The sequence below is a fragment of the Aplidium turbinatum genome, chromosome 14 (assembly GCF_918807975.1).
Source record: "Aplidium turbinatum chromosome 14, kaAplTurb1.1, whole genome shotgun sequence".
In the NCBI taxonomy this organism is placed as follows: Eukaryota; Metazoa; Chordata; class Ascidiacea; order Aplousobranchia; family Polyclinidae; genus Aplidium; species Aplidium turbinatum.
In genome coordinates this window covers 7713804-7734143 of record NC_137485.1, presented here as the reverse complement: position 1 = coordinate 7734143, position 20340 = coordinate 7713804, and the positions used below count along the sequence as shown (strand labels likewise).

The following is a 20340-nucleotide window of genomic DNA, read 5'->3' as shown; positions in this document are numbered from 1 at the left end:
AATCACATTTTGAGATATCTTAAATAAAATCAACCCAACTAGCAACCGGGTTGAAGCAACAAATACTTTTGCAAACGAATCTAATCATGGTCTAATGCAAACACACAAGTCCTATTAGTACACATTGGCTGAATATACAAAACTAAATGTTACAAAATGGTTAGATCATTTGTTTGAAACGCTTTGCAGAATAAGCTTGATTTGTGTAAAGAGCTGCCGCATGTAAAGATTTTCTGTGCAAATATAATAAAACACCTAACAGTGAAAAGTTTTGAGAGCAAAAACAAAAGTTTTTTTTTGAAAAACATAAAACTTACCAATGACAAACGAACAAAAGTACACAAAAATGTGACATGACGAACGCGCGACAACGACATACTTCAAACAACATGTTCTTGACTTAAGCCCGACTCATCATGTCATCATCTCTGTCGATGACGTCAAAATGATATTTTTACGCAATCGCGATGAAGTGGGAAGTTGTTAGAGCAACTTGGCGCTGGCTCACATTAGTGTGTTTGTTAAGCTGGCTTGAAAAACGTGACAACGAGCATTCCGTATTTTTGCAAGGACTTTTCAACAACCTTTAAACATTTAGTCAATGCAAAAACAACCAGCTGGTCAACGATAAACATAGCAGGATATTTCTCAAACTGACCACATCCCTGGCAATTTGACTCAGGGTTAATTAAACCAAGAAAATCAAAACCAGTTTTGCACTGACATCAGGCATCCATGGTTTCAAAAAGGAAGCTCTCAGCGAAGAAACGTTACCATCCTGATATCGTTGCAACGTCTAGCAACGTTGAAGTGATGCAAAACGAAAGCATGTATTGGCTGGGCGCATGACCACTCAATAATAATTGCTATAAACTATCACGCAAAGTTCGAAGTTTCGCTTTCATCATCAACTTCGGAACTTCAAGTAACGTGAAATCAACAAATCAAGCTTTACAGCTTGAAATGAGAATCGGGTTTCTGCTTCAAGTGATAAACGTGACTTAACAAAAATCAGAGTCAAGCTTTTACACAGATCTTACAAAATCAACAAATGGTGTAGACAGCATTTCATAGTTTGAAACAAACAAAAAAATTATCTCACCAACGGCGATTTAAGCTGGAAATATTTACTTTAAAATTTATATTCGTAGAATTTCCCTATTTTCACAGCAGTTGAGGAAGATTAACAGCCGCAGAAGTGTATTTCTCAACAATAAACTACGCCATTGGAATTTTAGGCAATTATGTAGCAATAAGGTGATTTTGGTTACAAGCGTTGAAACGCTGAACGTCACATGACGATAATGACGTAACAATTTCAAAACATGGAAAGTTTCGAGTTCAAAAGTTGTTTCTGATGCAAGGTTAACGTCTGGCGACACCAAACGGGAAAATGAATGTTATTGCCAATGGAATGATAAATCAAATTATTGCAAATCGAATAGCATGGGTAACGAATTCAAAGCGTCAAAAAGAAAGCTGCTTATCATGTTTAACCTCTTGCAGTAGCCAAGCCCGTAGTCACTAAAAAATTACACAAGAAACTTTGTAATTAATTGCATAGTAAATCATTTCACATTTAATATTTATTCCACGTATTTCAATTTTGAAGCAATTGCGTTTCTGATTTAAATTGTGCGCGTGGCTAACTAACTTTTCCAGATGATTATTTTAGTTTTCTTGCAGTAGGTGCAATGTTTATCCGATGAATTCAAAAGGAAACGCAGAAACGTGTGACCTCTACTAGAAATGTAAATAACCCAGATGAACATGCAAGCTTTTGAGTATTTACTTTCCCAGATCAAATTAAAAAACATATTATTCCACACCAACTCAGGCATAAACTGGTGGGAATTATAAAATTATAAAAAAAAACATCGTAGCAGAAGATAGTGGCTGCATGACTTTATTTTAAGTCAAACCTCACACCAAACGATTGCACATAGTTGTACTACATTACACATTTCGAAAAAAAAAGTTGTTAAAACAAAAGTCATAAAAATTCAACCTGAAAAGTGTACTTGTAGTTTCCATAGCAACCTTGCTTTTCATAATAGGATAGATCAAAAGGTCGCTCAAGGAACGAACTTGCATGGTTGTAGTTAAAAGTGTTTTTCTCTTAGACGACAAAAGTTTGCCTGGACGCTACTTCTTTTACTTATTTTTTTACCCACTTTGATGTAAGTGTGTCCTTTTGCATAATAGAGCACAACTTTCAGTGCCTCAACGCGTCAAATCTCGTGGATCCCTTCTCTCGCCATGCTGCAGACCTAATCAACTATAGCATTTGATAATAAAATGTGTTTATTATCATGGCTCATCAATGTCATTAAAAAAATTATTTGTGCCAAAATGTACGTTTATGTTTGAAATCAAATAAAGCACAGCATGCTTTCCAAACACAGCCCTTCAAGATGCATAACAAATCTCCGACCATTCATTTTTAAAATATGTAAAACATAATAAAAAGAGCAAACGCAGATTTCCATCAGAAAACAATCACGGTTAGCCAAAAACAAGACCACCAAATCTTTATTGGTAATTATTTAACGTCGATTCCTTTGTGATTAGTTGTTATTGTGATCATTGGTCAGTAACAGCAAAAAACATCTCTACGAAGATAAACTGCGAGTCAATTTTCGAAGAACAAAGGGCAAAAAATTAATTTTTGAAAACAACTTTTATGACAAATTCACAGGTTTTACGTTGCTTTAACGTCGCAAGTAAAACAATTAAAGTAGAAACTTCAATTTTTGCATTCTGAACAAAAACTCATCCGCACAACAACATCAATGTGACGTGACTGTGACGTGTACCCAATCTTGGTTTCCGTCCAGATAATTATGCAAAACAGCAACCCAGTTAGCAAATCCCGTTCTTTTTACATTGATTCAATGTTCAAAGACGTTGAATCAATGTATAAAGAGAGCGGGTTTTTGCTAGCTGTAATAGTTCGAACGAGCAACTGATAAAAGATGATTTCAGCTGTCAATAAGTTAATGAATTGCCAGGAGATAAACTCGACAACTAGGTCAAAACCTAAAAAACACTTTTTCGACTTAGATCCGCCATTCAGGGAAGTGGATATTTTCCCTCACCAGGAGCAAGGAAGATACAAGAAAATTAATGTTCACCTTTCATCCCTACGTCACTGCCCAATGTCGAAATGACTTTCCAATAACTCAATAATACAACACCAAAACATGATTGTTTTTGAATATTCAGAGGATGACTCTTTCCTCCCACTGACCAAACAGTACATAAACTTTACATTGAATCAACGTAAAAATAACGTGTTGTGCGGTGCCAATCAACCAAACTTGTGGAGAAAGCGAACAATAAAAGTTTCGATCACCACACCAACAAGTAGTCAGAGAACTTTCTATTTTGATGAGTCATGATTCTCTGTGTGATGGTGATGAAGCAAACTTCCTTCGAAATTTTTTTTGGAAATAGAACAGTGACTAAAAAAACAGTTCCTTGGCTTATTTGTTATCCCATGAAGAAAAAATCGCATCCAATACAGTGTAATCAATGACAGTTAGAAAACTATTAACGCCTCCCACACATGCCAAAAAACAATAATATTTGTTTCAGGTTCAACCAAGCACATATTGTAATTCTTCACGAGTTGTCTATGGAAAGCAAAAATAGTAGTTTCCAATTTTCGTGTGCACAAATCTATGCTTGCAGTTTTTCCGTGTTCATTTCAGCATTTGCAGATGAGGAATTTCTTCTTAGAAACACAACGTCAATCTGGCTTTTTTCCCCACAATATCAAATTACAATTCCACACATTTTTTTCGCAAAATAGTCACAAAAACAACGTTCTCAATACTTCATTACTAACCTATGGTCAGAGGAGAAGGGTAGGCCACGTGTTCAAAAACTCCATCATGGATCATTTTCCTGATGATGTAATCAACATCAAGATGACGATGGGTGATTACTTGCTCGTGGAGATCCATCACATCTCGCCAGCAAGAGAGAGGAACTCGGGCTTTAATCTTCATCTTTGCTCTTTGCGTGTGATAGAAACTGTACAGGACATATATGGCACCGACACGTACCTGGCGAAACATAACGCAATCCTCTATTGGTAATTTTGTTTGTTAAAACAAGCCACTATGAAATTCAGGCTTTCAATGGAGTCAAAGCCTATATCAGCGCAAGGTGTTTTTTACTCAGAGCGCAACGAAAAAATTTGGCACTATAGCTCGATTAAAAGCGAAACTAAAGTTAAGAAAATTCGCAAATACAAAAACTCTTCATAATTTCATTAAGTGAAACAAAAAAGCTTGACAAAATCGCAAGTCCAATACGTCATCTAAACGCTATGGAGTGATGAAAGTACTTAACAGACAAGTGAGCTACAGACTACGTGAAATGCACAATTTAGCGGTTATTTCAATACGTATTAACGACGAAATAAAGAGATAGAAAAAAGGCTGAGAAAGGAAATCAAAATTTAGGTTTAATCTTGTGCTAAGAAAACCCAACAGCAGGCAACCGCAAAAAAAGTTTCCAAATATATCTGTAAACTTTGACCAAACCAGTAAATTAATTTATTCAATTAAAAGTTGATACCAATACAAAATTAATAAAAATTAGTTGTAAAGTCGGTAAATTTGAAGTAAATTAAACAATAAAAAGTCATCCAATTATACATACTCTGGACTAGTCAGCAGATAAATTAAAATGTTTGTTTTGCCAAAATGATATGGAAAACACAAATATAAGCGGATATTGCCGATACCACAAGGGCCGGGTATGTGAGATCTTGATCTAAGGGAGTAATTGGAGACCCGGAGACAAAACATCTACATCAACAGATCGTTAGATTACGTAAAATTATATTGTATTCAAAGGGAGAATGTTTGGTGAACAAAATTAAACAAGCAATTATGTGAAACATCAAATATTTATGCTAAAATTGCAATTAATTATTAAACAAACTTATAAAAAAACATTCCAAAACACCAAAACGGTAAAGTTATTCCTAGAATGTGGATTTGTATTTGAGGACAACTGGTCACAAAGCAAAAAATTATTTTTGTTTTTTTTCAAAGGAAATTCAAGCATCGTGACCTCTGCACGACTTTGGCTTTAGATCAAATTATTTGTAAGAAAAACACAAATACAAAAAGCGATAACAACATTGCAAACGTATTTGCGTCACGTGCAATCAATACAACCAATTGTTAATCAAATGGCAGAAAGCCCCTTCAACGTCTCTCAAGTACCTTCATAACAAAATGAAATGTACTGGAAGTATGGATAAAATATCAATGTACTCAATGGATATTGGCAATAAATATAAATTCCTACTTGAATGTCCATTAAATTTGATGTAATTCTTTGCGACATGTCGTGAAGAGGGTCAAGTTATAAAAAAATCATGTCATATCTCTAACGAGTCGGTTCATATGAACACCTGTCAGCCGCCTTTTTGCATTGCGAACAGTATCTAAACGTCACTTTTATATAACAATATTAGAGCCACGCTGTCGGCAGTCAATTGAGTTTGTCTTGAGTTTGATCTAGTTATGTTACAAACAGAAATTGAACGGACTTGTAGAAAATTTTAGAAGCATAAACGATGTAATTTTAGAAGTTCAACATAAACCAAGAATAAGACGCGTTAATAAAAACATTCAAAACACGACATATTCGTCATAATCTTATGGCTTCTAAACTCCAAGCACTTAATTACCTGCAAGCTGTATGGAGGTAAAATAAATTTAAGGACGATTTTAAAAGTTTCTTCCATAAACTCGCGATTCTCTCTCAAGCCGTTTCGCCCAGCATGGATCAAGGAATAATTTCCATCTCTCCATAATCTTGCAAACACTTCATACCTGGAAAATGTCAAAATGTAAAAAAAATTTTGTTACCAGCTTAGCTACTTGGGTTTACAGTAAAGAACACTGAAAACCCTTCACTTTCTTAAAACTGTTGTTCTTGATGTATTCATGCGTGATGGTTGAAAATTGTTAATATGCAGATGGGAAGACAAGAAACTTAATCATTTTGTCCACCTTCAAGTGTCATAATAAGGCACAGAGCATCAAATCGAACAATTAGGCTTCACCTGAATGACGAACGACACGACTGAAAGATAAAGCATTAAAAAACTTATGTTAAACTTGTTGGGAGAGAAAAATTACTGTCATGCTTTCGCATCTGCCATATTACATTTAAGAACCAGCAAGCAAAACCGTTCTTTTTACATCGATTGAACATCTCAAGGCATTCAATGTGACAACAACTGATTTTTTGCTAGCGTTATGGGTAAAATGTGTTTCGTTCTCACCGTATGCTCTTTGTTTCCACAAACTTTTGCAGGAGAGCCTCCACGTCAGACTGGACACCGGAGGCTGGGTATTGGATCCGACGAGTCCGTTTAACTCTTTGTCGCATGACGATGTACAGCTGAGGACTTTGAGAAAACTCTCTACACTATTACTTGACACAAATATTATAAAAAGCTATAAAACAATGAAGAAGAATAAAGTCGTTAGGGAATATAACATTCAGTTAGGGTTCACTAACATAAACATGCAACTACCAAACAGAACAATAAACAAAATCAAGTAAAACATATTCAACTTTGTGCGGGATGAAAACATTCTGTCTAAAATCTAGCTAATTGAAAATACACATTCGATGACCGTCAGATCCAAAGATATCCGTCAGATTTTATTGTCGAAAAAGTCATTGAAAACAAACACCAATGCAGCGAGAAATGTAACGTATAAAGACAACAGCGCCACCTTGAGATGCAAATTTTAGCATACATTTGCCGTTTGGGCAAGAATCCAACGCTTGAATTTTTCATGTCAGACTTGGAGTGTGACTGGCGTTTTCACGATCATAGCCGAGTAAGAACAAGAAAATGTCATTGACCACGCACAGTCTTCTTCATCACAAGCCTGTGATGATTCAGTCCGGTAAAAGAGGACGCTTTATTCCGCGAGGAAAGTGATGATGGAAATTGGAAATAGAACAATAAAAAATAGTTTCTTAAAGATCATGAACAACGCGTCCATGAAATACTTTGATAATAATCATTATGGGGTTTCGGTGACTGATTCCAAACGCCTTGCATCAAAGATCTAAAGTTTTGAAGTGACTTCCGAAGCACTACATTGACAGTAAATAAAACAATACACAGTACGAACACGATACATCATACAAGCAGTGAAAAATAAAGACAACGAACTGCCCAGACAACAAATTAACCGATTTTTACATTAATTCAACGTCTGCAGACGTTGAATTAATGTAAAAAGCAGTTAATTTGTTGTCTGGGTGGGGATAATAAGCACAAACTTTTGATAGGTAAGTAATAAACCCGACACAAGATACCTGCACAAAACACAAGTATTTACTGCCAATTTGATAGCGATAGATAAACGATTATATCGGCCAACAAGAGCAGCATAAGTGTTTCAGAAAAGACTTAATTCAATTCAGAGTTCACATCACACATAGAATGTAAGTTACTGTTCACTGTTCACCTTCAAAACTCTCGTGATATAGCAAACTTAAAAGTAACCTACGATCACATTTAATTTATTGTAGTTTTTAAAAGTAACTTTTTCACTTGAGCTTAGCAATAAACTAAAATGCTAACATTTCAGCTAGATAAATTCGTCCGACCCGACACAAAAAACACATCAATATCAACAAACGTCCTTTTATGTTTAATAAATAAATAAAAACACATCTAAACTCACAATCGAATAGAATGATTAGAGATGTTTGTCGCATCCAGGCTTTTACCTGGTAGTTGATTGAAGATTTAGATTAAGTGGACGGGAAGGCAAGGAAGCAATCAGAGATGATTGATGCAAAATGTTTATCCTCGGACAACGGAACGCAGGTCGTCAGCGTCTGTCTTCAAAACTTATAACTACGGTTTAAGAGCATTCAAAGTAACGGTTGTACTACTTACAATGCACATCTACATCATGTACATTAATGCAGGGGCCTGCAAATACTTGTCGACGTGACCCTAAAAATTGTTTTAAACTCATACATTTCGGAAACATACAATTACGTGGAAAATACTCTGTAATTAGGTATCAATTTTAAGACTACCTTGGACAGACTTAGCAATTTTATCGTACAAATTGTATGATAACATAGTTTCGGGAGAGAGTTAGCTTTTTTGTACCAAAGAATTTATCTTTTGTACAAATTGTATGAGGTTTTGAACAAGCAATAACATTGAGTTCTGGCGCCACCTTGCGGACCACTAAATAAGAAATTGCAAGAACATCGGGAAAGGTTGGTATGAGCCTTCCATCCCCTGTAACTTGTTAAGTGAAACAACTTTCTCAACAAAGTAATAAAATGCTTATTGAGAGATAACAATATAGAGTTCACGAAGTTACTGAATTTTTGCAACTTTATGGTAACAAACCAAACTAAAGCTACCTAGACAACAAAATCCGTCACTTTTACATTGATTCAACCTTTGCAGACGTTGAATCAATGTAAAAATGACGAGATTTTGCTGCGTGGGTAGTATGACGAATTGAACACATCCAAGTGGATTAATGTTTCCTATTGAGCACGCTGTTACTAGACAAAAACCTCATTCACCATAGATACCGACAAGATCACAATATCCATGAACTGTCATCCCCATCCACACTTGCATCCATGGTGATGTCCGCCTGAAATAAAAGCGCAGACGTTGAAACTCTGACATATGTTTCCAGTAGGCTAACAAGGCTTTGTTGATGCTGGCAGAGATAATCATCAGCGAGTAAAAATGTAAATTCCAAAAAAATAAAAAAGGCACTGAAAACAAGCACCAATGGAAAGTTGAAATCAGAGGAGGTAGAGGTCGAATGATCTTTTTTCAAATAATCAAAATGAAACGATGCTTACAAACATATACATCATGTATAGTTGTATACAGTATTTCGCAGACGTGCTCTACCAGTTCATGACAAAGTTCGTTGTTCTGTTTAGAACAGTGGTTCTAAACCGGGGGTCGGCGAAGCATTTCAAGGGGTCCGTAAAAATCACCGAGTTTGCAGCATATTTGATAATTTACAAAATTTAAAAATTGGTTGTGGTATATTTAATTTATGTGATTCCCAAACTGTGCGTCGTTTGAAATGTCAAAGGACATCGCACAAAGGTTGGGTTTCCGAACTAAAAAAATATCGTATAAATGAGTTAAATCTTTTTATAAGGCTATGTTCAACTTAATTCTTTTGACACAGCAGATTGTTGATCCAATTGATCCATGCTTAACTAAAATGCAAACGTTAGACAGCAGTCTATCACCACTCACAGCTTTGCAATGACTGTGGTTATAACGAACTAATTTTGATTACAAATATATATTACTTTATCACAATATTACAAAAATATTTATACAAATATTACTTTATCACACTATGCATGTTTTTGGACCATGGGTAAAGTCAAAGGAAGATTTTAATAAAAAGTTTAGTGACAAAGTTGTATTTTGGTAACTTATCGATGTCTTGATTATTTCAGAAGAAATATTTCAAAGCAAAAGTACAAATTTTGTTTCAACATTTCATTTTTAGGACAAATTGTTGGTACAGTACAACAAAAAAAAAACGATTGTTTTTTTGCTTTTTTTTCCAAATAAAAATATTAAAAAAAAAGAAAACAAAAAAACAACTCACATAGTCTAACTACAGTACTTGCTGGGTCTGCTACTATTCGGTGAGTCCGATTCGGTGAGTCTGATTCGGTGAGTTCTTAACCTCTAACCCCTAACCCTAAAACGGCAATGATAATTAGGCTACGGTACCCGATAATTTAAAAAAAAAATTGAAAAAATCCCCTGTTAAGGGATCGGACTCACCGAATCGGACTCTCCGAATCGGACTCACCGAAACGGGCCATTCCGGTACTTGCTTATCTTTATTAAAGCTACAAATAAAATTCAATCCTACTTGATTTCCGGTGTTTTGTTCTTCTGGAGAATCCTGATAGTCATTTAGATCTTCTTCCTCCTCACTCTCTTCGGATTCACCTTCTCCTTCCATATCATTTGCTTGGACCTAAAGTAAGTAAACAATATGACATTTGTGCAAAAAGATTTGAAAATTTGTTTATGCAAAGAAAACAATTCAATAATAGGGTGTAACACTTTACACACTTTTTTTACAAATTGCTACTGGCTAGTTATTGTGGTTTGCAAAATTACCTAACTTGATCAAGGGGGAAAAAATTTTTGAAAAAAAAAATCATTTAAGCAGGCCACGCTCCCCATTTTTGTGGCGAAACCCCAACAACCCCACTATTTGCTATATTTCATCCCACGATGGAGGTAGAGAGCTAATTTTGCCACCAAAAGATGCAGAATACAAAAGTTTATATCCAACTTATGAATGTACCATAGCCCTAAACCCTTTAGTTTTTTCTATAATTGAGAAAAACTGTTTTTGACAGTAAAATTTGCATCTTTCGTAACCAAATGCTTGTATTTCAGGTCATGGCTTAGATGAATGTCATTCAGCCATTACAGATAGCCTTTATTCAAACCCACAACTGTGTAACTAGTACAGTCATTGAACAGAAGACAGTATTGTTGTTCTCAAACTTTTTCACAGAATTGAATCAGTATAATTTTACAAGTTTCCTTCACCAATATACGAGGTCCGGCTAAAAAGAAACGAGACTGGTGAATTTTAAAGTTTATTAAAACCCATAGCAAGTGAAGTTCACTTTGAATACGAAGTACAACTATAATGTGACCTCTAACGGTCACCTTCAAAATATTCGCCATTGGCTTCCATGCACTTTGTCATTCTTCTTGACCATGTTCTGAAGCATTCTTCAAATTCCCTTTTTTCTATTGATTTGATGTGTGCTGATTGGTGAATTTACAGTTTTCCATTGCCGGCTCTGTCTTTTTGTCTCAGGATCGTATTGAAAAATCCACGATTCGTCTCCTGTGATGACCCTTTCTAATATTGTTTCATCTGCATCAATTTGTTCAAGAATGTCTTGACACACGTTCAGACGACGAGCTTTCTACTCTTGTGTCAAGAGCCGTGGAACCATTTTGGCACACACTTTTCGCATGCCCAACTTTTCTACCAAAATGGTTCGGACTGTTTCTTTGTCAAGTCCAAGTTCGCCAGCCATAATTCGAATAGTGAGCCGGGGGTCACTGCGAACCAACTGACGAACCTTTTCGATGTTTGCATCTGTCTTAGAAGTGGAAGGTTTTCCTGATTTGAGATCATCATCCACATCCTCCCTTCCCTCCACAAATCGCTTGTGCCATTCAAACACTCTTGCTCTCGACATGCAAAAATCACCATAAGCCTCACGCAGTATCTTCAAAGTCTCTGTTGCTGTTTTTCCAAGTTTAACACAAAATTTGATGTTGATTCTTTGTTCAGTTGTCATTTTGCAAAATTGAAAACAAAATCACTTTATTCAATAAAAAAGTGTAATGGAAATTGTTAACAGATACTTTACCACCTTCACTTCACTCTCCCTAAAAACAAACGCAACAATGTCATTGTGACAACACATCTGTTGAACACTCAACAGATGTTATGAAACTCTGTGAAAGCATTGATTTGAGTGAGACTTTTGTATTACGCAGTCTGTGGTGTCAGTCTCGTTTCTTTTTAGCCGGACCTCGTACAGCACTGTGCACTGGTATACAAAATTTTATGATGTTTATCTCAAAATTGATTACAAAGATGTAAGAAGTCGAATAATGAATTTTCCCCAGGTCACCAAAATAATGCTTTTTAAGCTGGTTAAGTAATTACCTCAGGTTTTAAAACTGCTGGTGTTAAATATCACATCAAAATATACTCAGCAATATGTCTGTGATAGAAACTCTTTCAGCATTACTTAAATGTATATACTAGACTAGCCGAATCGGACTAGCCGAAACAGGCCATTTCGCCCCTGCACAGTGCACAGACCATTGGAGAACAAAGGTTATTTGCTCTTGTCCAATGTCTTCAAGAGTTCATCCAAAAGAGCTAAGACTTCTTTTAGATCAGCGCTCAGAACGTAACATGGTGATTGGTGGTGTTGATGTGGCTGTCTGAAGCAAATACATTTGAAGCAAATACAAAACAGAACTCTCAGAACTTGCCATAAACACGCTAGTGATGATTTTGATCTTACTGGTAACAGTGATGAATTAGAGACATCTTTTGAAGAGGAAATGCCAATGTCATCATCTAGTGAATTTGAGTGTATGAGTGGCAGTGAAGAGGAAATTGCTTCAACATCATCACACCTTGTGAGTTCTAATGTTTGTAAATTAACAGACAAAAGACTTGCATCCCAGTGCCGTACAAGGTTCATCAGTTGTCTTAAAAATGAGAAGCTTCATGAAAGCATGTAATGCTTCTGAGCCAGCGAAGAAATGCTTCATTGACCACAGTGAGAAATGGCTGAACCCAAAGACAGCTGTGTTGGGTGCACTGCATGCCAACATTGATGTATCTAGGATTTCAACAGCAAATAAAGCAGACACCAAAGCTCTGTTGTGGTCAAACCGTCCGCTGGCGGCATTTATGGATGCAACTTCTGCATTTTCACTATATCTGACACCAGGGAGTAAGGATGATTAGGAAGTGTTTCGAAACAACAATACTTCTTGTGATCGATTGATAGGCCACATGAAGGAAACAATTAATAGCAAAAAATTCGTGACACAAGTGATGTTGACATAAAGACAAAGAGTTACATTAACAATGCATACTATTCGCAATGAGAAATTAACAGGACAATGTACTTTGTCCAGCACAGTGGTTCTCAACCTTTTTGTCTTGGTGGGACCCCTTTTGGTGCCTTCGAAGCAGTCGCAGACCCCTAACAATTTCTATTTGAAATTTTGGTATATCGCGTCTCCTTATGGAATCATATGTTATATAAGTTTCGAAGGAACACACTGAGAAGAATTTGCTGAATTCGCAACGCACTTGACGATTGATGAAATTATGTTATGACTTATGAGCTATAATTTGTTGGCACACAGGATCAAACATCAGTAATCTATATGCTGAGGATGTTTTTCTATAAATTTTATTAAAAGTTAATAGAATACTTGTGACCGTTACAAAGAATTTCTCTCTTTTTTCATTTGTAATCAATATTAATTCGTTATAATCACAGTCAGTGCAAAATATGTGAGTTGCATTTCCAAGTTAATCATTGATCAACAATCTGCTGTCTCAAAAGAATTAAGTTGAACATAGCCAACATTGCTTTATTAAAAGGTTTAAGTCATTTATATGATATTTTTTAGTTAAAAAATCAAACCTTTGTGCAATGTTCTTTGCAATTTTAAACGACGCACCAGTGGGTTGCAACTTACAGTTTGAGAATCACTGTAAGCTAATATGATACATAAACAAAGCACAAACAATTTTTAAATTTCGTAATTTATCAATCATGCTGAAAACTCGAAAACTTTCGCGGACCCCCGGTTGAGAACCACTGGTCTAGCATGTATTGTATAGTTTTGTGTTGATTGTTTCCTGCCTCATTATTGAATAAAACATCACTGTTCTTATACAGCTTACAAGTTTGATTTATAAAGGTTATGTTTTTAATGACTGAATGACAATCGTGCAAGCCAAGATCTGAAATACAAGCATTTTGCTTCAAAAATGACAGATTTTACTCTCAAAACAGTTTTTCTCAATTATAGAAAGAAGTAAAGGTTTTAGGGCTGTAGCATGTTCATAAGTCGGATAGAAACTTTGGTATTCTGCATCTTTTGGTGGCAAAAGCAGCTCTCTATCTCCACCAGAATACGAGATATAGCAAATTGTGGGGTAATGGGGATTTCGCAACAAAAACGGGGAGCGTGGCCTGCTTAAACAATATTTTTTTTCCAAATTTTTTTTTCCATTGATCAAGTTAGGTCATTTCGCAAACCACAATAACTAGCCAACAAGTAAGTTGGTCGGAGCGTTACACCCTATTCAATAACGTACTGAGGTTTCTTGCTTTTTCCCAATGTATGAGACATTTTTGTCTTTTCCAATGACGCTTTTTAACTGAAAATAAAGTAAAAACATCAATATACATCAAGCAATCACTAATCCATATTCTGATATGCAAGTAACTTGCAGCAATTGATACAAGTTACTTGCATGCGTAATTACTGAGTGTAAACCACATGAAATGCTAAACAACAAAACGTCACTCCTTTCTCGGTAGTCAGGACTCAGGTGTAGCAAGAATTGACAGCGACAAGACAGTATAGAGCTTGTACTATAGACAGTAAGACACCACCAGGAAGATTGCTCCTTCTCAAAACAAAACGTCACCCTATAGTTACATAGTAACATACGGTAACTTCATTTTTAAAAACACAAACTATATGCCAACATTTCACTATAAGTGATATGAAAGGATTACTTGTCCACTGTGATACAAGTTAGTTTACATAAGAGCACGTGCTATCACTCACCCATGTTTCATACTTGGTCTCCAATGCACAAATATCCACTTCATCATTGGAATGTTCGCCGGCAGAAAACCACACTGGGTCAGTTGTTTTAGGGGAAAATGAAGGAAATGAAGTCGACATAACTGACTTCCAGTTAAATTACTTAACACTTTCCAAGTAACTAAAAATGCAACTTAAAGTGAAAAATTGAGCAGAACGCTTCACAAAGCAAAATCGGCAGAATGTCGAAACTCAACTAATGGCAGTGGGGTAGGTTAAGCGAAATAGAAATCTTGACATGTGCTTTGTGTACAATTTGGTATCACAAGCCGCTATTTGAATAACCATTATGGTAAGACCATTTTTCTATTATAAAAGAAACCATTAAGACGAACCAACGTCCAACAAGTTAATTTTTTTGATAATAACATGCAATTAGTACTTGTGACTTAACAATATGCACTATGCAAGAGTTTCGAACTTGTAACAATACATAAAATGGTTTGAATGATACCAGTTGTTCGCCAATGTGAAACACAGACAAAAAATATTCGACTATGGTATTTGACTTGTGTCTACTTTACGGATATTGTTCTAACAGCTTTTGTTGTACTAATTAGTGAAAACATATGTCTGTAAAAATGAAATTTTACACCCAGACTAGTGGGGACAAAACCGAATTTGGATGACTAATATCAACAGCAAATTCAAACAAATTGGCAGTACCAATGTAAACTCAATCACATTGCAAATACAATTCAACTGTTCAGTTTAAGAACTGTTCCTAGCTGTATTATTTTCTTTTTTTAAACCCCGTTCCTGATTTCTTCTTTTTATTAGCCTCTGCTTTGGATTTTGTGTCAGACTTTCTTTTTATGGCTGGAGATGATGGTAGAACTTTAAAAAAGTCATCGAGACGGCCCTGGGTACTCTTTTGTCGACTTTTTTGAATTTTCTTAATACCACCTCGAATTCTGTCTTCATTGAACCCTTTTTTGTTGACCATAAAATCAACAAGATCTTCTTCCAATGGATCAGTCCACTTTAGGTCAACATCAGCAGCATCTGAAACATCAGGAGTAAGGAAGAGTTGTCTTGCTTCTTTGTAAACCCAGTCAGTAGGGATAGTATATTTTTTTGAATCTATGTGCTTTATTATTTCATCAATGCTTTTATATTGCTTGATAAGATCGAAAGCCCTTTTTGGACCAACTCCACGAATGTGATCACAATAATCGCAGCCAAGAAGAATGCACAAGTCCACAAACTGCTCATGACTCATTTCTAGTTCACTTAAAACCCTGTCATAAATAAATTCTTGTATTGGCATTTTGCGAGCTTCACTGAATGTCATATGACGTAGAAGACGAGTGGAATGAAAGGTTAAAGCATCCATATCTTCCGTTGCAGTTGCATAAACCTTTCCAGATTTTACTAGCTGAGCACATTGTGCTTCAGCTTCTGTTGGAGCTTCAACAACAGGAATTCCCATAAGACGAAGAAGCTTTTTGCAATCAGACATATGCTCCTTGGTAACTTTCACTAATCGGCGGGAATATTTTTCTACATCTGCAGCTTCACCAGTTTCTTGAGCCTTGGCCAGTTGCTTTTCAGCCTCTTCCCTTCTTTCTGCTCTTTTGGCTAATTCACCAGATTTCATTTGTGGTGGTTTTCCGTCAAATACAAAAACAGGCTTTATACCGTTATCCAGAAGTCTGATAGTTCGATAAAACAGCCCAGCCAAATGACTCGTTACTTCTCCTTCATCGTTTGTTAACTGATTTCCATCTTGACGAATTGCTATCAAAAACTGATACACGGCCATGGATGCATCAATTGCAACTTTTCGTCCAAAATAATTTTTTATTTCACTTTCCTTCACAGCAGAAGGAGCTTTGTCACAAATCAATTTAGACAAACCAAGAATTCCCATTATGTCTCCACAAATTGTATAAATCTTATTAGAACTAAGCAAACCTACAATAATCAAAATCAAGAAATGAACAATGTTTCAAGTATATATGTACAGTAATACAATATATCAGACAGCTTTAGATCAAGACCTTGCAGCATGTACTGTAAGCATCTAACACAGGGGTGCACAACCTTTTTGCTATTGCCGGCCACATTTAGATTAATTCTACAAAGCACGGCCGCAAGTGAGTTTTAAATGATTGTTTTTAATTTGCGTTATTTAAGAGAAGAATTTATTCGTTAATATCTACTAAATATCAAACACTTTTTAAAATGAATTTATTCCGTCTACGATATTGCAACTAGTGACTCCCTTGATTTTGCATACGAGCAGATTAAAATTGCCAAGTTGGGAACCTCACGAGATACAGTCTTAGTTGAGACTCCAGGTTTTCGTCCAACAATCGCGTTCGGTACTCGTTTTTCAGGTACTTCATTTGTGAAAAGGCAGACTCGCATATGTAGCCTAAGTGCTTCCGAAAAGAACAAGATTGGATAATCAAGTGGATATTCATTGGATTGCAGCATTGGATAATCAAGTGCACTTTTCCACATTTTCCCCGACTTGCCTAATTTTGCGTAATTGTGTGACATATGACGACGAAAATGCTGCTTTGCATTATCTCCTTTAACAGTTTTAATTATTTGACTGCATATTAGACACATCATAGTATGCGCTGGCCATCTCAATCATGAAATAATCCAACTCCCATTTGGAGTTGAATACCCTTTTCTCCTCTGCTAGTGTTCTTTCTCTTTTTAAGGACATAATACAATGTAGGCTAATGTTACAATGAAATTCGGTTGAGGAAAAAGTTTTGTCTCTAAACGATTTTAACAATACAGTCTAGCCTACAAAAATTAATGATGAAAATGTTTTTCAAGCTCTAAAATTTGAAATATTATATAGGTATCCAGTGGTTTTAGATATCCCTGTAGCCAGGCCCGGATTTAGGGGGGCAGAGGGTGCAGGTGTCCCGGGCCCCCCGACTTTTGAAGGGCCTCCCTACGTGGAAAAAATGTGATTTTGTGCTATTTTTCTTCTTTCAGGCTTTGAGGCCCTGCCTGTAGCCTATAATATTTAAAATACATTTAATTTATTTAATGAAATTGGCGGCCGTGCCCTGTTGTTGAAATGAAAAAAATATTTATTTTTTTCATTTCAACAACAGGGCACGGCCACCAACACATGCTTATTAAATTACATGTTAACGGCCGCATAATTATTCATCGACGGCCGCAGGTTGAACACCGTTGATCTAACACAAAGCTATATTTTAAACAAAGATTTTCAACAAGGCAAAATGTATGATCGCTCTGCGTTTGGTCAACTCGTTAGGAACTTGATGAATTGAACTAACTCTGCAAAAAAATTGAATCAAAGTGACTATTTTTACACACTTATTAACATTGTTGCAATCAAAACACATTGTTTTGCCATCCCACAAATTATACATTCTATACAACGCCGGCTACAGCTAAGTTAAAGAATAATGAACAGCAGGCCTCGAAATTCGTTTTTGCTGACGGCGGACAAACGTGTCCGGTCTGAGCAGCTATCTAAGCGGACAAATTAAGTCTCACGGCAGACACACTAGTTTTAGCGTCGATTATCATGCTTAAATCACTTTATCTTGATTCTTCGCCATTTGAGAACTATAGCTACTGTTTAGAAGGCTTTTTAAAATTTTAGCAAAGTCACTCTGAAGGGCTATCATCAGCACAACAAAGTGCGCTTGAAGAGTCAAAGCGCCGTGTAGCTGCTTAATACGCCGCAAAACTGATTAACTTCCAACGAACGAGGTCGTGTGGCTTCTTGCGTCACAATGCTCTGGGCACGAGTCGGAAAACTTCCACACTAACGCTACTATTTTCTGCTGTGCAAAGTTTCACTTGGCTTTTTCTTTAGGTTTATTTTTGTGTGTCATGTGAGCGAAAGTGAATTTTCCCTGGGCCTTTTCTTTCTTACTGTAATACCAAAACTTAACAAATTTTGCTGCATCTTGCTGTAATAGCCTACTCGTATTAATCTAATTTTGTAACCAACCTTGTCTTATCAATGTTACTCTGAGATCAAAGCCAGACATTGTGACGTAAGATTTGAACTAAGTTGCGCGTGATTAGTGTAGAAGTACCAACATTTTATTTACGTTGATTTTATGTAAACTTGTGACCTGCCTCACTACATAATCACATTCAGCGTTTTCTGGTACAGACGTTGGAATTGATTACCACCGCACTGCGCGTGTAATCAATTAAGCGTTCTGTACCACGTTCCTTAGTTGATTGTTTTGCGTTTCTTTCTTACTATATATTGCATTGCTTTGATACACTGAATCAGTAAGTACAAGAGGTAAATGGTTTTCTCACTGGGTTGGCTATCGCTACAATTATTATTGTTTATTTTATATTAAACGTCTGGAAATACAACAGACATTTAACTGGCGTCGCCAGCAGGATCTTTACAGAATTTCTACAGGATTTTAGAAACATGGAGAAACTGATCGAAGTCCTGCAACAACAAATTGCCAACCAAGAACGCCAGACGAAGGAGCAAATTGCCAGACAAGAACAACGTCACCAGGAACGACAAGAAGAACAAGAAAGGCGCCACCAAGAACAACTACGAGAAATACGAGCCCAAACTGCGAGATCACAGCCAACAACAATACAACAACAGGTATCTTTACCTAAGCTCGTAGCGTTCGATGCCACCACTGAACTGTGGGCAGACTATTGGAAGAGGTTTAACACCTTTGTAGCAGCACATTCAGTCGCACAAGACAAAATGCCGCAGGTTTTTCTCACCAATCAATCACCTACAATCTACAAAATGTTAACAAATTTGGCTGCGCAGGAAACAAACCCAAAGAAAGTCAACGATCTCACCATGACGGAAATTACAAATTACATGGCTCAACAATTCGACCCAAAACGCTTCATCGTGAGGGAGCGATTCCGTTACTGGAGCGAAATGAAGCGCAAGCCCGGTGAAACAGCTCAAGAACTAGCCATCCGCATACGACAGGGAGCTGCCACCTGTGACTTCTCGTCCATTTCAAATCCATTGGACGAAGCTTTACGTACTCGTTTTATTTGTTCAATAGGTAACGAGGCGGTGCTTAAGGCGTTATTCAAAATCAGAGCTGATGAACTTACTTTCAAACGAGCGGTGGAGGTTGCATCAGAAACCGAAGAGGCAGCCAAGGTGGCCAAAGAAACTGTTTACGGCACTCCACCAGCAACAGTTGCAAAAGTAAGGACCATCAGCAAACCTCCAAAAACTAGGCAACTTACAGGTACTTTCTTTTCTTCTAAAAATAAAGAATGCTATCGCTGTGGTAATTCCAACCACAACGCCAATGACTGTAGGTTTAAGAAAGCCACTTGCCATTTCTGCAATATTACGGAACACTTACAGAGTGTTTGTCGAAAGAAAGCTAGACAGTTCAAACCTTCTAAGGTAAATTGTATCGAGGAAATTAACATGCTTTCTAGTTCTTGCAGAAAACCTCGAAATTCAAAGTTGGAAGTACCGATCTCCATTAATTTGGTAACCACACACTTAAAACTGGACACTGCTACAAATGGAAATTTCCTTTCCAACGACGTCTGGACTCGGGCAGGCGCACCTCAATTGCAAGCACCAGTGTCGCAGTTCCAATCTGCTACCAAGCATCTAGTACCAATCACGGGTTCTTTCACGGCCCAGGTAACTTGTCCTTCCACGGGAAGGTCAGATAATATTCCTTTTGTAGTCACGACAGTCAAAGGACTAAACTTGCTAGGTCGTGATGCAATCTCGTCTTTAGGAATTTCTATCGATAAATTCCTTCTGTCTAACTATTCTACGTTACAGAGTATCCAGTCATGCGACAAGCCTGATAAGAATCTGGAGAAAGCATGCTCCCTCTTATGTGACGAATTCA

General features: G+C 36.6%; 3 protein-coding genes across 5 annotated transcripts in view; all 3 read right to left on the bottom strand.

Annotated features, from left to right (window-relative positions):
- Nucleotides 1-6483, bottom strand: part of LOC145783086 (uncharacterized) — a 35156-nt gene extending 28673 nt beyond the window's left edge. For both annotated transcript variants that reach the window (XM_082594858.1, XM_082594859.1), the window contains exons 1-3: nucleotides 6314-6483; nucleotides 5714-5858; nucleotides 3851-4070 (exon numbers count right to left, since the gene is read on the bottom strand). In XM_082594858.1, coding sequence (XP_082450984.1) covers nucleotides 3851-4070; nucleotides 5714-5858; nucleotides 6314-6420 — 472 coding nt within the window. In that variant the 5' untranslated portion in view covers nucleotides 6421-6483. The remainder of the gene's footprint in view (nucleotides 1-3850; nucleotides 4071-5713; nucleotides 5859-6313) is intronic.
- Nucleotides 6484-6488: 5 nt separating this feature from the next.
- Nucleotides 6489-14614, bottom strand: LOC145783098 (uncharacterized). Of its 2 annotated transcripts, XM_082594870.1 has the most exons (4): nucleotides 14459-14614; nucleotides 13980-14042; nucleotides 9951-10058; nucleotides 6489-8684 (listed from the first exon to the last, which is right to left on the bottom strand). In XM_082594870.1, the coding sequence occupies exons 1-4, from the start codon at nucleotides 14576-14578 to the stop codon at nucleotides 8628-8630; spliced, it is 348 nt and encodes a 115-aa protein (XP_082450996.1). In that variant the 5' UTR covers nucleotides 14579-14614; the 3' UTR covers nucleotides 6489-8627. The 2 variants fall into 2 exon arrangements, with proteins under 2 accessions (XP_082450996.1, XP_082450998.1); XM_082594872.1 differs by lacking the exon at nucleotides 13980-14042.
- Nucleotides 14615-14618: 4 nt separating this feature from the next.
- Nucleotides 14619-16408, bottom strand: LOC145783092 (flap endonuclease 1-like). Its single transcript, XM_082594865.1, has one exon. The coding sequence runs from the start codon at nucleotides 16368-16370 to the stop codon at nucleotides 15231-15233; it is 1140 nt and encodes a 379-aa protein (XP_082450991.1). The 5' UTR covers nucleotides 16371-16408; the 3' UTR covers nucleotides 14619-15230.
- Between the last annotated feature and the right edge of the window lie 3932 nt (nucleotides 16409-20340).